Source organism: Jatropha curcas, chromosome 9 (assembly GCF_041381405.1).
Source record: "Jatropha curcas cultivar XTBG-Jc1 chromosome 9, XTBG_Jcur_1.0, whole genome shotgun sequence".
NCBI classification, from domain to species: Eukaryota; Viridiplantae; Streptophyta; class Magnoliopsida; order Malpighiales; family Euphorbiaceae; genus Jatropha; species Jatropha curcas.
Genome location: NC_143159.1, coordinates 25,162,522 through 25,181,866, shown reverse-complemented (window position 1 = coordinate 25,181,866; position 19,345 = coordinate 25,162,522). Strand labels below are relative to the sequence as shown.

Genomic DNA, 19,345 nt, shown 5'->3' with positions numbered 1-19,345 from the left:
CATATTCCTCCAATTAGACTTCTACTTGACATGATTTAATTTGATTATTTAATATATTAACATATTGGTTTGGTTCGGTTTGGTTTGAATTTATTTTGAATTAGTATTTTTAGTTTGGTTGGATTTGATTATTCAATGTATTAATATATTGGTTTGGTTTGAATTTCTTTTGACTTAATTAGTGTTTTTGGTTTAGTTTGATTTGGTTATTTAATGTGGCTTTAAGTAATTACTATTAATTATTAGTTTTTTAAAAATAATAAAGTTTAATAACAATGAATTATTCAATTAATGTATTAATATATTATACTTTGTAATAAATGTTTACTTTCAAATTTGTAAAGTAACAAATGTTTCATCCAACAATCGTTTCCTATCTTTAATGTATCTTTAACGTTTCCTATCTAAACGTTTCCATTTTTTTTTAAATGATGTAGTAATGCACCTTTTTTTTTTAATCTTAAATTGTTTAATCTCAAGAAATACTATATATAAGTTGTATCACTGTATTCTTCTGCAAAAGGTGTCTTGGCCCCTACTTTTAAATATACCATTCAGTTTTTCTCAAAAGTTCAAAATTTTCTACATTTTAACTATTTCTACTAATGTGGTTAGTAGTTCTTACTCAAACTTTTTTTTTTGTCTCCTTTTTTAAAAATTATTTACCATATTTTTGCAGTCCTAAACTATCAAATCAAATATATATATATATATATATATATATATATATATAAAACAAGCAGAATTTTCCTTGGTGTTGCCATGTAGGATTCCAAATTAATGACATGTATATAACTTAATTATTTACTTTTATATTTATTTAAAAATAAAATAATTTATAATTGAATTAAACCATCTTAAATGTAATTGATTACTATAACATTAGAGAATTAATAGCGTGTTAAGTAACAATTTATATAGCTTTTACTGGTATAAATAAATTACATAATTTATAAATTTTAATGATATGGGCAATTATTATTTTATATTAAGAAATTAAAAAAAATTATTAGATTAAATTATATTAAATATAATTGATTAATTATAGTATTAATAAGTTGAAGATTTATATAACTTTTAATTATTTAAAATAAATTATTTATTCATGGATTTTAATGAAATAGCGAGTTAATTATTTTTTATATTAATTTTAAAATAAATCAAAACAATGAATTTTACCACCTTTCATTTTACTTTTTTTTTATTTATCTCTATAAATTTCAATATTTTTAATTCATATTCCTGAACATGTGTCTATCTATTAATTTTTACTTTAATAATAAAAAATTATGCTATATTTTTTTTTCTATTGATATATCTTTATGATATTTTTTAATAGTATAATAAAAGAAATGTCATTCAAGAATCTAGAAATTTCATTTATGATATATATAGCCTGATCATGTCATCCAAAAAGACACTTATAGCCTTGGGTGATTTTGGGGGATAAATTTGTGGGAAAGTGGATGAGTTTTGGAGGGAAGTAAAGTCATCATTATTAATGCTATAAAAAAAAATAATGCTGGTGGCTCATCATTAATGCATTAAATGTTTTTGTCAAAGCCAATAATCAGCAACTAAGTTGTCTACCAAACCAATTCAACATCATGCATGTCATTGTATTGAGCCAATAAACCAATTCTTAAAGATGGAGAATATTGTATTAGAAAAGATTATGAAGTCTTAGGACTAACCTCTATATGCAAGTCAAGGGAGTTGCACTTATGCCATCCAAGCTAAGAGAACTCATCCATTTATTCAAACCCAAACAATTAATATATAACATTCGATGTGGGTATTGATGAACCCTAGTTAGAATAGCACATTTGTATTATTTGTCATACAAAATTAAAATGTATAAAAATATATTATGAAAGGAACATGACACCATTTTTTTTATTGAAATCATTCAAACTATATGAGTAGTAGGTTGTGCTATTAAATCATTTGTCCATTTAACAAAATTTTCAAAAATCTACTACAATCTTCAATTACATTAATTTGGTAAGTGTACTGTATAGACAACTTAAATTATGCTATCGAACAAATTATCGTAGAACAATTGAATTAGTCTTTTCAATTTCTATGTCACACTATCTATATTGCTACCATAATTGGCTTTACAACGACTTATATATATTATACTTTCAATCTTTTCAATTAACTGATCGATTTAGGTGGTTAATACAAGTTAATCTGTCGTTTGAATCCTCCATGAGATAGAGCGAGCATATACTTGTTTTGTAAGCTCACATTATCTATTTCACTCAAAAACCAATAAAATTGTATAATGCTATCAATAGACTAATGTTTAGTTGAATAAATGTACATTCACATCATTTGATCACTATTTAAATTAAAAATTTCATCAAATTTAAAAAAAAAATGACACAAGGAGAATTGATCATGGGAGCAATCCCTGTCACTAGTTCGAGCAACCTGCACACATGCCATTCAAACTAAGAGCAGTTATCCATTCATTTTGACCTAAACAATTAATATATAACATTCGCTGTGGGTATTGATGAACCCTAACACAATTGTATTATTTGTCATACAAAATTAAAATATATAAAAATATATTATGAAAGGAATATGATACTATTATTTGTATCTAAATCATTCAAATTATATGAGTAGTCGATTATGCTATTAAATCATTTGTCCATTTAACAAAATTTTCAAAAATCTACTACAATATTCCATTATATAAGTTTGGTGAGCATACTATATATGCAAATTATTGTAAAGCAATTGAATTAGCCTCTTCAATTTTTATGTCACACTATCTACATTGCTACTGTAATTGTCTCTAATACGACTTGTACATATTATAATTTCAACATTTTCAATTAATTAATCAAATTAGAGCGAGTATATACTTGTTTTATAAGCTCACATTATTTATTTTACTCAAAAATAAATAAATTTTATAATACTAACAATTGACTAATGTTTAGTTGGATAAATATGTATTCACGTCATTTGATCTCTATTTAAATTAATAATTTTGTCAAATTTAAAAAAAAATGACACATGGAGGAATTAATCCTAGGATCAATCCTTTGAAACCCAAATTAAGTAGCCTCCACATATACCATCCAAGCTAAAAGCCCTCGTCCATTCAATTTGACCCAAACAACTAATCTATAACATTTGCAGTGGGTATTGATGAACCTTAATTGGAATAACATATTTGTATTATTTGTCATACAAAATTAAAATATATAAAAACATATTATGAAAGGAACATGACATTAATATATATATTAAATAAAAATAAATACAATAAAAGGAAAACAATTAATAATAGTAAAATAAAAGCCTAGCATGTGCATTGGTGAATGTAACCCAATTGCTACTTTGTCTAGGGTTATTTAATGAAGAGAGATACAGATTTGAAATTCAAATTTCCAATCCGTTTAAACCCTGTCAATTTTTAGTGGGGCATAAATGACATTTTACATGAGTAGATGAGGATAAAATAATTATTTTATGCTCAACGATCCTGGATTAACTTGAGCCAACAACCATTATATATATATATATATATATATATATATATATATATATATATATATATATATATATATATATATATCATGTGAGAATAAATGTATTGTGGAATTCAAATACACCATACATCTCACAATATTTTCTATAATGGTAATTAAATATGGAAAAAATTATCATACCTATATAAAAGAGAGAATATATAAAGCTGAAGAATAAAAAAAATTCTCACGGCTTCGCAAAGTAGCCTCTTCAAATTCACACTCTTGCACTAATAATATACAAACCTTATGACATATTTATAATAATTTATAAAAGAGTTTGAGTGTTCTTGATTACAAGTGTTTTCACTAATTTGGTGAATTATCTTTTATTGTGTATAACCCACAGTGTTTTCAAAAGCCAAAAAAATTTTAAAAATCATTAAAAATTTTTTATTAAACTTCAAAGAGTTAAATTATGATTTGCTAGTTAATACTCGTTTAATAAAATAAATGGACAACTCAAAATGTGACCATTCTTCAGGTGTACAAAACATATGTTAACAGTTACAACCACCAAGGCTACTGGCAGTGCTTTTCTAGTTAATGAGGATGTCTTTATCTAGAATTGAAATTCCGTTTTCCGATGTTTTATCTCTGGTTAGATTTTTCTAGTTGGTTTTTCTTATATTTTTAAATAAAATATTAAAAAATGATAATATATTTTTTTATTGGTTTAATTTATGGGAGCATATGCACCAACTCTATCTAAATTTTTCCCGTTAATGTTACTATATGTGGGTCTATTATTCTTTGTCAATACATATATACAACTTGTAATTTCATTAAATGATGAATTAACTTTAAAATCTATTTTACCCGACAATGACAACAAAACTGAATTAGAACTTAAAAATTTTATTAAGACAGCAAAAACATTAATTATTACATATTTTCCTTTGTTAGAAAATAACAAAGAAATATCTTGTCTCAAAAAAAACAAAAAAAAAAAAAAAAAAGAACGGGAAAAAACTCAACTGCTTATAATAATCTTATTAATGGAAGCAGCCACAACTGAAACATCATGCACCGCTATGTTGATCTCCGAAATGGGCGACTTTCCGACGCGGGAAAATCCTTCTTCACAAGACATAGCCTCAGCTGCAGCATCAGAAGCTCCTTCATAAGCAAAATTATAGTTACCTGTCCTTAAAGCTTCGATAGACTGAGGAACATCTCCTCTAATAATAACACTATAACGATCAGCACAAACTCTCAATTCTTGTCGCTCTTCTAGGCTAATTAAGCTGCTACTTTGATCAAGAAGGTTGTTAATACGTTCAAGAGCATTTGTGGCCTTAGCATCAATTGTGTAAATCATTATTTTAGCTAATCCAATTAGATCAGTACTAAAGCTATGAGGATTTGATACGAGAGACCATACGCAGAGTTTATAGTAAGGTGTTTGTTTGCATGTTTGTTCTATTAGGTTACTGCCTATTATGCTTGGAATTGTTGCATGAACAGGAAGAATGAATATTAAGAGTAGAAAAAGATTTTTCATTTTCTTTTCTTTCTTTTTTTTATTGTTTTTATTTTTTTATTTTTTTATTTTTGGTGATGGGTTTTTAGGGAAAAAGTATAAAGGATTCGCAAAGTAATGAATTCTTATGGGTTTTAGTTATTTTTGGATTTGGAAGTATTTTTATAGGACAAAATTAATAATGTTGCTTCTAATACTCCAATATTTGAGGAGACAGTTATATTCCTTGTGAATGAGGTGTAAGAATGTTTCAAAAGTATGTGATTGGATTGACCCTTGAGGTTCGCCTTTGGGCAAGGATCATATAACAACTTCAGGCAAAACCTTTTTGTTTTAGTAAGTTTGAATCTTAAATTTTCATTTGGTATTTTATTTGATCTAAAATTAAAAGGACATAAATTGGTTAAGTTAACCCAAGTTTAACTGTGAATCTTATTTTTATATTATTTTTATCAAAATTTTAATCTTAATTTGCTTTTATAAGTTGGAAATATCTTAATTAGCTTTTAAGTTGTAATTGTGAGTTTTTAAGTTGCAACTAGTCATGTGCCGTGCGATACATAAACCCTGTAATTTTATGTTCTTTAAAATTAAATTGAATTTAATTTTTTACTTATTTATTTTTAATTAAAAAATTAAAAGTAAAGTTATAAGTTTTTTTAAAAAAAATTTTCAAGTATCGAACTGAAATATTAATTAGTACCATTAATTATTGTAATTCAACTGATATAGTTAATTAATTATTTTTTTCTCTTTAAAATTATCATATACTCAAGTTAGATGAGGTATAAGAATATTTAATTTTAATGAAATAAAATTCTAGTGAATTGCAATTGATATTTTAATTCTATTTGTTTATGTAATTATATTGTTTAATTCATTTTTATTAATTACGAGTCTATTATAACTCCATTAGGGTTTTTTTTTTAAATAATAACTATTAAATAAAAACCTCAATATTTATTAAATGTAAAAAATATTAATTATAATGAAATCATCCATTAAATTTATTAATTTGGAACTCCATTATTTCATTAAAAAAATTATTTTTTATTAATAATGAAAAAATAAAATATCACATCTCAACTTAATATTCTAATATATTACCATATAAGCATTTAAACTTTAGAAATTATATATCTATATATAGATAGATTGTTAACATGTCAATAAGTTTTTACTACTCGGCGTATAAAGATAAATTTAATTTAATATGAAATTCCAATTGCTCAAAAGTTCATGATGAAATTTACGATTAAGCCTAAATTGATTTAATATTGATTTTATATCAAATTAAATATCTAATAAAAATTTAAGGCTCAAATTATATATTTTATCTATATTACGACATCGTTACTGGACATAAAATAATTAAACTTCATCTAACTAGTCTAATGCAGTAACCGGCAAACTAAAAAAATTTCACAAAATTTTATGACCTTCATTTAAAATTTAATATTTTCATGTAAAAAAAAAAAAATACCACCCCTAATTTTTATTACTTTATTCAATATGATCTTACAATTATTTTAAAAAAAACCCAAGAAAACATCATTCATTAAACAGAGGACTATAGATATATTGTAAATCACCATGTTCTTATTCATGAGATTCAAGAAACCTGCAAGAACTTCTCAAAAAAAAAAAAAAAAAAAAAAAAAAAAAAAAAAAAAAAAAAAAAGAGAGAAAGAAACCTGCAAGAAAAATCAGCCTCCACTAATGGGAGGTATAATTGCCAATTCATCTTTGTCTTTAACAACTGCTGACTCTGTTGTGTACTCCTCATTTAGAGCAACCACTATGCAATTGCGGATTTCTTGCAAACCTGGGAATTTTGATACAAGCTTATCCAAACAGTCACTTGTAGTAGCACCAGATGAAACCTCTAATGGCACCTCTGTTAAACCGGTTAGATCTCGAGCTCTAGCGAAGAACAATACCTTAATTTTAACAGATGAATCCTCATTGCCCACAGGTCTGGTATTGACATTATTGGTCTTGATTTTTATAGCATCCATAGCGGAACGAGGAAAGCATCAATCAAAGTGAAACATATATCTGCAATGGTGACACTCAGTATTGAAAAATGTCGAAACACAAAATATTCACAACAGCAAAAGGAAAACACTAAGGCTATGTTTGGTGGAGCATAATGTAATGCAATGAAATCAAGGTTCAAATGGAATGAAATATGTAACAAAATGGAATGTAATTAACATTCTATTATTATGTTTAATTGCAATTAAAAAAAATAATTGTAAAAATAAGTTCCAGAACATAGCATCGAATCAATTATAAATGTTATATTTGCTTGAATCCTTCAATAGACAGTGAAACACAGAGATGATTAAACTTTATCAACTTCAATTAATTCAAGAAATGAAAAAAATAATATATTGGCCAAATTGGAAGAGCTTACTGAATAACTTTTGGACGCTTGTGCCTAGACTTTGGAGCCTTGCAAACACTTCAAAATTCAATCTTTTGTCAATTTAAGTTGCGTTTCAAATTTAAACTGACAGGCAACTGAAGGGTAAATTTGTCATCACAGCTCCATAATTGACTGCTAAAACATAAAGTATCAAATATGAATCTACATATTTAGATATAGCAATTTGAAATAAGTTAGTAATTTCAAATAAGAGAGTTGTTGAGCACATAGTCGTATTATGCAGCTATTGTATTACTTACTGGTCACTTGAGCCAGCTCATAGGTTAAGTGAAATAATATTCAATCAAAATAGAGCTGATTCTCAGCTTTCTAATTGGGTAAAATAAATTACCTATCTGCTACTCACTACATTAAGCAAAATAATACAAACTTTCACATGTCGGAGTTAAATATGGTATATTCTAATGAATGCCCCAAACAAATAATCAAACAGAGACATGTGATCGTGTCCAATTACAGCAGCCGTGAAATTTAGAGGAGCATGTTATGTTTGATATTTAGCATCAGCAAGATAACTACTGAGTAACAGGTCCACTTCATGTGCCGCATCGGCTATAGATATTCTTGTTTGATTAAACCATCACAGCAACTACAACCCCAACTCAAGACTATATTACCAATGCAAAACAGATACCAGAGGAAATAAACATCAGGCACCTGATGACATGAAGTGTTTCAAAATCCAAAGACTAACTTCATATCTTACCAATCATCAGATAATTTGGAATAATCAACAATCACAACCATCAATCTTACATTTTTCAAACAGCATCAAAAACCAGATAGCCACAACATCAACACTCTGGACATCTACCCCATAAGAATCTTTCCGGAACATAATTATAAAACCCAATAAATTATTTGTGGCAAATAAACACACAAAAAATAAACATACAGTTCGAAAACAAGATTCCGGAATTTCAAAATTAAAAACTGAAAAGACAAAAAAGAGTAGAAGCAATACAGGAAGAAAACATAAACATATCCACAACTCAATATCTTTTAGGTGGTAGAACAGAAAACCCACAAACTACAAGGTCCATACATACCAAACTGACTCGGTCAAATCAGGACTGGCTAAGGTTTAACATGTAAATATTTAGGCATCAAAATAAACTTATTCAACTGAGCTTTCTATTTCAGTTTCAAAATTCTAGATACAATTAGGCCTTTTACCTACAACTACATACTGAGTTTTTGGATTTAATATTGGAGATGACTCAATAAACAATCATACTTTACCAGTAATGTAATACTAAGGCTACACTTAATAAAGAATTCTCAACAAATCATATTAAGCCTTGATAATGAATTTTCTTAATAAACAATTAGGTTATAATTGAGTTGGGTACCAAACCAAAAGTTAAGATCTCAAAGCAAATTCTGAGAATTGCTTCTACAAGTTAAAAAATAAAATAACTCAATTAGCTAACCTTAAAGAAGTGCATTCTAGTTTCAACATAACCAAATTGGATCTAAATTCTAAAACACCAAGAGTTAAATATTTTTCTTTCAGACATACAAGTTGCCAGTTTTCAAGGTAACCAAAGGCTTTCTTGGTTCAGATAGATATAATTGACTTACAGAAACAGCATCACCGAGCATAGTGATTACCAAATCAGTCCTATCCTCTGGATCTCTAACAACAAGCAATGAGCATTTGGAGTTAGCTAACAGGTCTGCAGAAAGCAAATTTTGTAAGGCATAGCGCTGTTAGAGACAAAAATATGATAAACTAAATATATCTAAGATCAATGAACTTTTTCAAATTTTTATTCCTTCCAAAGATAAAATCACAAAATTGCAGAGTGTCCCTTCGGCAAATCACTTGGTTCTTGTTTCAGGTCTGCATTCGAGCAATGCCAATACCAAATGCAAAAGCCACAATCTCTGGAACACCCAGAAGATCCCAACCTCCAAATCACACCAAAAACCAATGAACACACCCAAAAGTGGAACTCACAATAAAACTAACTACTAAACAAGATGAAACTTCAAACCAAGAAAAATGTAGTCTTCCAGTTACCTGATAGCAATCAAGAATATGGGTGACAAATTTCAGCCACAGTAAGAAGAAGAAGAAAACGTGAAAATGGAGCAAAGGAGAAATCCGATGGCCAACTAAGTTGATGGAAGAGGCAATGGTGGAGGCAGTGTGGTGGAGGTAAATAAAAGTTGGTCGTCAGTGGTGGTGGAGGAGGTGGTGCTAGGTGACTTTTGAACGATAGAGTTTTGATTGTGCGGTTACAGATTGTTTGGATGAGGTTATTTGATAGGTTTGGAGAGTAAAGTAAGGTAGAGGGGGATTATTTAGTCGTTTGGGAAGAGAGTTTGAGAGAGAGTATGGTTTTTTGAAAGTTATTTGAGAGGTTGAAAACCCATCTACACGGCCCAATCTTCAACACCCCGAACTGGGTGTAAGCATGGTTAAAAAATTTAATTTTCAAAATTATCCATAATTATATTTATTAATCTTCCATGATAAGAGTATTTTCATAATATTTATATTTCACAGTACCTTCCTCTACCATCAAACCAAACAAAACAATGTTATTAAACCCTCATTTACCATACATTTCCCACAAACACAAAAAACACATTTACCATACTTTCTCGTATTATACTTTATTATACCTTACTTTAATATCCCTCTCTCCCTTCATCCAAACAAAGTGTTAGGGTTTAAACGAGCATAGCTTTGAGGATTTCAAATTGTAATTTAATTGATAACACATGTGTTTTTTATATAATGGATATGATTACATAATTAGGATTACAATAAGAATCTTCATTACATTACAATATAAAAAAATTAAAAAAAATTAAAAAAAAAAACTCACCCAAATTCCATAATCCACCCCATATAATGTAATCATTCCATTATATAAATGATTACATCTAACCAAACATAGTCTAAAAGAAAGGACATTGATATACTGTTTTACCCTGAACCTCAAAAATTCTTTGCAATTATTCCCATTTGGTCAAAATTAGACTATATTTTGCAATTAAAGAGACATCGATGGAAGTTATGATAGAGTTGAAATGAAGTGAATAATTTGTAAAAAAAATGATGAGTATAATAGACCACATTCCATTTCAACTTTGACCAAATCATACCTTTTGAAAGACTTGGATACAAGAAAAGGGTTGGATTTTGTTAGTCATCAAGCCCACCAAAATGGACAACGGCACATTGTTACACCCCCTAGCCCAGCTAGGTCTTTGGTGGATGAGAAACAAAAAGAAAGAGAGGGAAAATACAAGAAAATTAGAGGAGAAAAATAATTTTTAGAGAGATTTCTTGTTCATTGTAATAATGCTTAAATGAAAATATATCTCTTACATATTTATATGGACCAATTAACAACTACTAACACTAGTAAAATGTCTGATAGAGCTGTGGATCATGGCCCAAGACCCTATAAGGTGTACTCAAGGAGAATTAAAAAAACAGGGGATAATAATGGAAATAGCACTATGAAGATTGGAGATCAAGGCAGGCTATCAGGTTAGCGTAGTTAGTTATGGAAAGAGATTATGTAGAGGCTGCTGGCAAGAGTGGGAGGGCATCTCTTGGAATCTTCAATATATTGCATAGTAATCAAAGGCAAAAGGCGCACTAAGGCGCAAGGGGCTGCTGGAGCCTAGGCTCTAGCCTCCAGGAAAAGGCGCACACCTGAGTGAAGTGAGGCGCATAAAAAAAAAAGAATAAAATACATAAATCTGAAAAAATATAGTTTAAGATATCAATCAAAAAAAAAGGGAAAAAAGTAGAAAACACAGAAAGAAACACGCATAAATCAGAACAAAAATGGCAACATGACAAGTTATATTTTAAGATATGAAAGTTAAGGCAGAAAAGAGTATAATCAAAAAAATGGAAAAAAGAAAAGAAACAGAAAGCAAATATTGGAAAAAATTGAAAGAGTTATATCTAGATGGAATGGGGCTAAAGACTGGATTGCAAGAGGTGAGTGCTAGACAAAGGAGTGGAAGTTGGATCACAAAGCACATCACCAGTTTGTGTTGCATTTTATTTATTTTTTATTTATTTATTTATTTTGTGTAAATTGATGTTGGCTAGATAGCTTTATATTGAAAAAAACCCTGGGTGACTTGTTCTAGAAAACAAAAAATAGAAAGGTGCACCTTTCTCGAGCCTTAGGTGCAAAAAAGGCTCAAAAAGGCGCACGCCTCTACCCAAAGGCGATGGCCTGAGTGAAATCGCCCTCCTCAGGGTAGTTGAGGCGCAAGCCCTTGAGGCGCACCTTTAATAACTATGGTATATTGCAGCAGGGTATTATGCTACGGGCTTGTTCCTGGGGGCTGCTTGCAACCATTATCCTTTCTTTAATTGTTTGGCTCTTTTGTTCTTTTGTTCCTTGCTCTTTGTGTCTTCAATTCAAATACCAGATACAGAAATTGTAATCACAGACATATAATCAATACAAGTCCCTCCTATTCTTCTTCTATTTGTTCTTATTCATTTTATAGCTCTTTCTGCCATTGGATTGCTGCATTCTTAACTCCAACATTGTCTAACACTTAAGTAAACTAATTGTTCCAGCAAATTATTAATTCATAGATCCCATACTCTTCTTCTCATTGGCGCAGCCATAACACACATACGCATAGAGAAAAGTTAGGAGAATGCGACACCACAGAATGTGGAAACAAAACACCATTGGAGTGACTGTCTAAAAATACTTGCAAAAACAAGTGCTACATCAATAATTCTCAATTAAAACATGAAGATTTCTTTCTTGAACAAAAATCCATTTTTTGATGTATTTCATCTATTCCATGATTGGAACAATAAAACCATAAATTGCCTTCCAAGTAGAAAATTCAACCTCATTCATGTTTTAACAGTAAATGTGGGTATTACCTTTTCACTTTCCCGTTTTAACAGCTTACCAACACCTCACTCGGCCGTGATGCCAGGAGCATCACCTAATGGTCCTACTTCAAGTTTTAGCATAAGCAACTAAGCAAACAACAGAACGAGCCAACTACCGTAACCTGGTTTGCATTCAGCTAGTCTCGTTTGCCTACAAACTCCACTTGTTATAATTTTCCTAACATTGTCTATTTTGTACAGCAGGAAGTGCTAAATGGTGTTAGCTCTCACTCCTGCAATATTCCCCAGTATTGGCATACTGGTCGACCTCTCTCATATCCACTCTTAAAAACCTTGCACACCCCCATTAAGACAATTAGCAGCAACTCCAGTTGTTCTAGATTCAAACTCAGATTGTGGCACTTCACCACCTATAACCAAAAGCAAATACAGATTTTCTGAATGTTAATAGCATCACATGTCAATCCATATTATGCTCGACCTAGAAGCTAATTCCAGGGCACCAATAAACTTCAACAACAAAGCTAATCGAACAATAATTCCATATATCCAAAACTAATACATCATAGTACCACCAGCCCATGGTACATATAGACTATAAGGATCTCTATTCCAATTGACCAATAGCACCATAAGCAATGCAATCATTCTTTCAAACCTCTCATGAATTCATACCTTAACATCTAGATAGTCTGCCAGAGTATGGCTTAGACAGTGATGAAGAGTTATTTACATTATTGATAACCTACAGATGCAAAATCAACACTTTGATATCATAACCATCATCAACCAAATATTTTACTTTCTTAACTAGTATCATTTAAGGACAATATATCCTCATTCATTGTCCATCAATTTCTCACAAAATTTTAGAGTAGAAATTACAATGAATGGTTGCAACAGTTGGAAAACTTTTTGCAATTGCTTCAAGCACAAAATATTAGTCAGACATTTGAGTAGACCCCAAAAAAAAAAATAATAAAAAAAAAGAAAAAGAAAAAGAAAGGCACTTGCCACCTAACGTAATTTTTCATGCTATGCATACAACACAAGAGCCTGAGGAGTGAAAACTATTTTCTGAAGCTGCAAAGCTCGAGTCAGAAAATAAATTGTATCACTAGACACGAAATACATAAAATCTCATCCTCAAATGATCAAGAATAGAAATAAAGATGAAAAAGTACAGGCTATTAATTATTACATTCCATATTCCTGAGATTGGAACCTAGCTGAAAAAACCTGTTTCATATTACTAATGTAGATTATAACTTTACAAAACATTACAATTTTGTGCTTCTCAGAATGGCCTAATCTCTAATATCGCACATTCACACTCTGGTAGGATTCAAAAGTGCGTGTTTATAGGCGCTTTGCATTTCCATTACTAGCAGATGTCAAATCGCAAAAAGACTACATAAATTAAAATGAATGGTGCTTAAAATAGAAAAGCATGAAAAACATAACCTAAAAACCTTACTCTCTCATCCATCAGCCTAAGGTAAGCCAACATACAAAGCTAGTCAATATTAATAGAATGAAGATGTGCAGGCTGCTTTTAAGTATCAGTTTAAAAAGGCTAGTATTTACTTCTTCTCTATGAAAAGTGAACACCCTGATTTAAGAAAGTGATTTGAGATGGCATCTAATCTGCCTTAAATTTCAAATAAGAAAAAGGGATGAAAAGGTTGGAGGGTAGAAAGAGAACTAGCAATACTTGGGCATTTGATTCAAAAATTAGGTGCTCAATACAAAGCTGTTAGTCAATATGAACTTATGAATATTAGTAACTCAGAATATTCATCTAAAGCATGCCCGTGGGAAAAAAAAAAAAAAAAGAAAAAGAAAAAGCAATACCAAAACTCCTGTTTACTCTTTTGCAACTTCCCCGCTACTTGTTCCCGTAATAATCTATGATTTCCCACACACGTTAGCAATTTATATGATTTGTGGGAAAAAAAAAAGATAAAAATGTAGTCTCTTTGAAAATTAGAATGATCGAAGACAGATTACCTTCCAAATGAACAAAAGTCACAGAATTACCAACCAAACAACCAGTTAACAAGCACCGATGTATAAACAATGAAAACAACCAGACTAAGCTACAACCCTTGATTAGTTAATTTAGGGATGAACTGAATTACCAATTACCAAACCAAGAATGTGAGACCTTCCACAAAATTCAGACCCATATAGCTCAACTGAATTCAACCAGTCAAACCTTCTATTGGTTAGAGACCATTATGGGAAAATTGGTATATCTGATTATATTGTTTCTATGAGCTATAATCAATCAAACACATGTGGGTCTTCCATGGATGAATAATAAATAAATATACACACTGCAAAATCCTTCGCATACAAATGAAAACAGCCATAAAACGGAAAACCAATTGAGTAAATCAAACAAACAGATAAAAAATTAGAATAGAAAGATACCGTAAATGATGACAGAAGGAAGGATAAGAGGATCTTCAAGCTACTGTCACCGCTCGCTGAACAGGAGCCTCGAAGAGGTATTCAAACTGAAAGATGTTGCTTATTTACCACCATATCCATGTGATTGTGGACTAAAGCACTAAACAAAATAGACTGACGGCGGTATAAAAATATTGATTATTTAATTTGCTGCTAATAGTATAATAATAAAATAATGATAATAATAATAAAAGCTTTTGTATTTTTGAAAAAATAAATTAATATCTAAATACGAAACAATACTAAAATTGATTCTATTGTAGGTAAGTCAAACTCTTTAATTTAACCAAATTTTTACATAAAAATAATAAAAACCAATGTTTCTTATCTCTACACCCAAAACGATAGTTCATCTTTCATTTTAATTTTGTCTCAAAATATAGTTCACTTTTCTTTCTTGCATCGTAGTTAATCTTTAAATTGTCTACTATATCCTTATTAATTTATCTTATTTTCAATAAAACTCATTAATTATTATTTATTATTTTAATATAATAATTGCTCATGAGTTATTTATAATAGACATAATATAAAAATTATATATATAAAATTGTCATTTAACCATAATAACTGTAATCTGTATAAAAATAGAGAGTGAAATATCTTTTTTAAAAAGGAGACAGTATAATTTTTTTAAATACTCGTGGCCTAACCTATGAGAAGCAGAACCAGCTGGCCCTATCCACGTATATTGAGTTGAACTGAATTATTTATCAATGATTTTCATATAAAATTGTAGTTATTGTGTTTGAGTAGTGCTTTTTTTTTTTTTTTTTAATTCTTATAAATCACTTTGAATGTCATTTATTACTCCCGTTTCACTTTAATAATAATAAATTATTATTTTATTTTCATTTTAAATATTCATTTAGGATTTTGAGAATATGTTAATAATTTTATTTTTATTTATTATGAGATAAAATTAGCATTGATTTTATAGTAAAATTAAACGGTGAATTTTTAATTTTAAGATAATAAGATTAATTTAGACATTTTACTATATATTTTTAGAAAATCAACATATTCTGATCATTTTTTTTTAATTCTTATAGATAAAATGAAATTTTGCTATTAAAATGAAATGAATGGAATATTATTTTATCTTTTAAATCAAATCGAGCTGCTATAATTATAGGGAAGCTAATATTTGTAATATCTTTATAGTTTGACAAGTGAAGTAATTGAACTCGTTTTAAATTTTAATCCAATTTTATAAAATTATAAAAATAATGAACCATTAAAACCAAATCAAATTATATAATTTAAAATTGAACCGAACCGAACCAAACCATTACCTCACATTTTCTTGCAATTGTACATATTCATAAAATTTTGCATTTTGAAATCAAAAGATCATCATTAGTTATGTGAGGACGAAGTTTATAAGGATCTTAAAAGGAAAGACGTAATTTAGAAAATACTAATAAAATTAGGGATTGTTTATTTAGGCCGAATGATGATGCCGAATTTAAATCAACAGCTTACTGCTGAATGGTTATACAAATTTAACTTATTATTTAACTATTATCATAATACGACTGTAACAAATGAATGTATACTATTCGTATGCAATATAAATTTAATTTAATGATGAATATTATAAATTAATTATGTAAAAGTTAAAAATACTTCATAATAACTAAAAAAATTCAGTACAAAATATAAAATTAAAATTCATCATCTATAATTAAATTATACCTACCACTTCTTGAAGCATATAGTCCAACAAGTAAAATATAAAGTTAAATTATATCTAATATAGAGTCTCTTTTACAGAGTAGGATATAATTTGTAATTCTAATATATAATTTGTAATTTTAAATATTAGGTGAAAATATTTGTCTTCTCGTAAAAAATAAACTATACAACTTACCATAAAAGTCAAGAAAACTTAGCTTTTAATGCTCCGGTTATTTCTGCAAAATAATTTGCAGGAAAATAATTTTTTGAAAAATATTTTTTATGAAAATATTTTCTTTAAAAAATATCTTTCAAATGACTTATTTTTCGTTATTTGGTTGTAATATTTAAAATTCGTTAAAAATATTAAAGTATCTCATAAGACCATAAAAAATATTAACAATAATATACATTTTATAATTTAAAAATTTTTAGATATAGGAAGAATGCAAAAAAAAAAAAAAAATATAAACTATGAAAGCCGTCGATGACCAACGGTGAAGGCGGTAAATAATGACTGGAGTTAGTGACGATGATAATTAATAAATTAAAAAAATATGAATTTTTAAGATTTGTCGACGTCCGAAAAATATTTTACTAAAAAACTATTTTCCTTACAAAATGACTTAATTTTTCTTTCACTAGAAAAATATTTTCTAATTGACTTATTTTCCTGAAGGCCTCAAATAACAGAAAATTGTAAAAAATATTTTCTTACAAATTATTTTACGGAAACAAACGGAATTTAAATAAAATAATTTTTTGTCATTCAAATTAAGCTGCTTATTTGATAGACAAAACAAACAAACTTTTTTTTTTTTTTTTTCTGAATCAATAAGACAAGCGACTAACAAGCTATAACAGTCTTCCTCGTTGAAAGAGCAAGAAAACAACAAATTGTTACATTCCTCTCTTTCTGCCTTCCTTTTCTTCCCCACCACTATCAATTTTATTCATTTGATTGACTATCGAAACCCTAAACCTTGCAAAGAGGCAGTGGAGACCCACACAGGCAATCATTTCCTACAAATGCACTAACAGGAAATTTTGTTGGTGGAATTTGTCCACAAAGATGATTATAACTCACGTTCAATCTTGTCAATCCAGAAACTGTCTTTGGTACTTTTCCATAAACCAAATTTCTTGACAAATCCAAATACTTCAATGTATTAACAATTCTCAAAGAACCCATATCAAATTTCAACTTGTTTTTGGAAGCCCAAAACCCAACTAAATAATCTGTCTTGTTCAATAACCAAATTGGACTACCTGAAATTTCATTTTCAGATAAATCAATGTAATCATAGAAATAAGTCTCCTTTGGCTTCCAAGCGTTTAAGCTCATTTTAATCCCACATTTTGCAAGTTTCAGAGAAAAAATAATGGGAGAGGAAGTGACCCAAGTGGGTATTTGTTTAAGATGGAATTGGTTATGAGACAAATCAAGAGACTCTATTCCTTTAACATTCATCACAGGAAATGGGTCTACAAGAAAATTATGAGAAAGATCAAGATTGAAGATTTTCGTGAGGTTCCCAAAAGATTTTGGTACCGTCCCTGTAAAGTTATTCCATGAAAGATCTAATGTGTCTAATGCTGTAAAAGATCCAAGAAAATCAGGTATTTGTCCGTACAATTTATTGTGCCCTAACTCGAGGTAGGCTAATTTTGGTGCCAATGATGATATCGAAATTGGGATTTTCCCTGAAAATTTATTGTGGGAAAGTTCAAGAATTCTGAGATTTGTAAGTGATGAGATATCAGGAATTGAACCTGAAAGTTGGTTTTGTTTGAGACTAAGGTAAGTTAAGCTTTTAAGTTTGCTAATTCCTACAGGGATATTACCAGTGAGGAGATTGCCACCGAGTTTGAGCTGAGTCAGCTCAGTTAACTGGGATATTGAACTCGGTATTGGTCCAGCAAACCGATTCCCAGCCAAACTCAGTGCACCCAGTTGGGTTAATTTACCTATATTGCTAGGTATTTGACCCGAAAGCTTGCTATTTTCTATGTATACAAATTGGAGTTTGGGTAAACTGAACAAAAGATCCGGAAATTTGCCCGTAATATTTTTCAAGTTTTGAAAGTAAATCCCATCAAGATTTTCGACTTTTACTAGAGATGGTGATATTGTACCGGATAAGAAGCTAGTCGGTTTTTCCGGCTGCCCAACGAGAGAAATGGCAGTGACCCGGTTGTTGACGAGGCAAGTGATACCCGCCCAACTGCAGCAATCGGTGCCGGATTTCCAGGAGCTGAGCATGCCCGAAGGATCGTGGGTGATACCGGATTTGAAAGCCAAAAGACCCGACTCATCATTCACGTGGCAGGCAGCTGAAGTGAGTTTGAGCGATTGAAGAATAAGAAAAGAGAGGAAGAGAATAAAGAGCAGGTTCATGTTTGGGGAAATTGAGGAAAAATGAAAATTTTGTTGGGTAAGGGAGAGCTTGCCAAAGTGTAAAAATGGAGATTTATAGAGTACAAAATTCAATTGTTTGTTTGTTAGTGGAGAGTCAAAAGTCAATATCCATGTGCTTGTAGCTTTTTATCCAATTCATCTGTTCATTAATGGCTTCTTTATTAATGCTATTTTGCCGGTTGTTATGATAATTACCTTCTCAAACTTTTCATTGAGATTATTAGTAGCCAATCCTCCGACAATGACATCAAGGGTTTGAATCTCTCACTTCACAACCATTTACTTTCTCATTTGCATATACCAATTCAATCATATTTTTATCTTAATTTTTAATTTTTTTTATTTTGATAATTATTGATCTTCGTTTTCACTTCTTATCCGTCATAACCTTGATGTCATGCACATAGAAAAAAATGTG

At 29.5% G+C, this 19,345-nt stretch overlaps 3 protein-coding genes across 9 annotated transcripts; all 3 read right to left on the bottom strand.

Moving 5' to 3' along the window:
• Window positions 1–4,392: 4,392 nt before the first annotated feature.
• Window positions 4,393–5,189, bottom strand: LOC105640431 (cell wall / vacuolar inhibitor of fructosidase 1). Its single transcript, XM_012224747.4, has one exon. The coding sequence runs from the start codon at window positions 5,056–5,058 to the stop codon at window positions 4,528–4,530; it is 531 nt and encodes a 176-aa protein (XP_012080137.1). The 5' UTR covers window positions 5,059–5,189; the 3' UTR covers window positions 4,393–4,527.
• A 1,375-nt stretch (window positions 5,190–6,564) lies between these two features.
• CNX7 (co-factor for nitrate, reductase and xanthine dehydrogenase 7) lies at window positions 6,565–14,942 on the bottom strand. Of its 7 annotated transcripts, none has more exons than XM_089726125.1 (4): window positions 14,790–14,942; window positions 9,074–9,168; window positions 7,457–7,603; window positions 6,565–7,095 (listed from the first exon to the last, which is right to left on the bottom strand). In XM_089726125.1, exon 4 carries the CDS (start codon window positions 7,053–7,055, stop codon window positions 6,744–6,746), a length of 312 nt encoding a protein of 103 aa, XP_089582251.1. In that variant the 5' UTR covers window positions 7,056–7,095; window positions 7,457–7,603; window positions 9,074–9,168; window positions 14,790–14,942; the 3' UTR covers window positions 6,565–6,743. The 7 variants fall into 7 exon arrangements, with proteins under 7 accessions (XP_089582251.1, XP_089582250.1, XP_089582253.1 ...); XM_089726124.1 differs by having other exon boundaries at window positions 7,457–7,600; XM_089726127.1 differs by having other exon boundaries at window positions 7,457–7,600; window positions 9,104–9,168.
• Window positions 14,943–17,356: 2,414 nt separating this feature from the next.
• LOC105637873 (uncharacterized) lies at window positions 17,357–19,000 on the bottom strand. The gene has a single exon (XM_012221531.4). It carries the CDS (start codon window positions 18,904–18,906, stop codon window positions 17,485–17,487), a length of 1,422 nt encoding a protein of 473 aa, XP_012076921.1. The 5' UTR covers window positions 18,907–19,000; the 3' UTR covers window positions 17,357–17,484.
• Window positions 19,001–19,345: the final 345 nt, after the last annotated feature.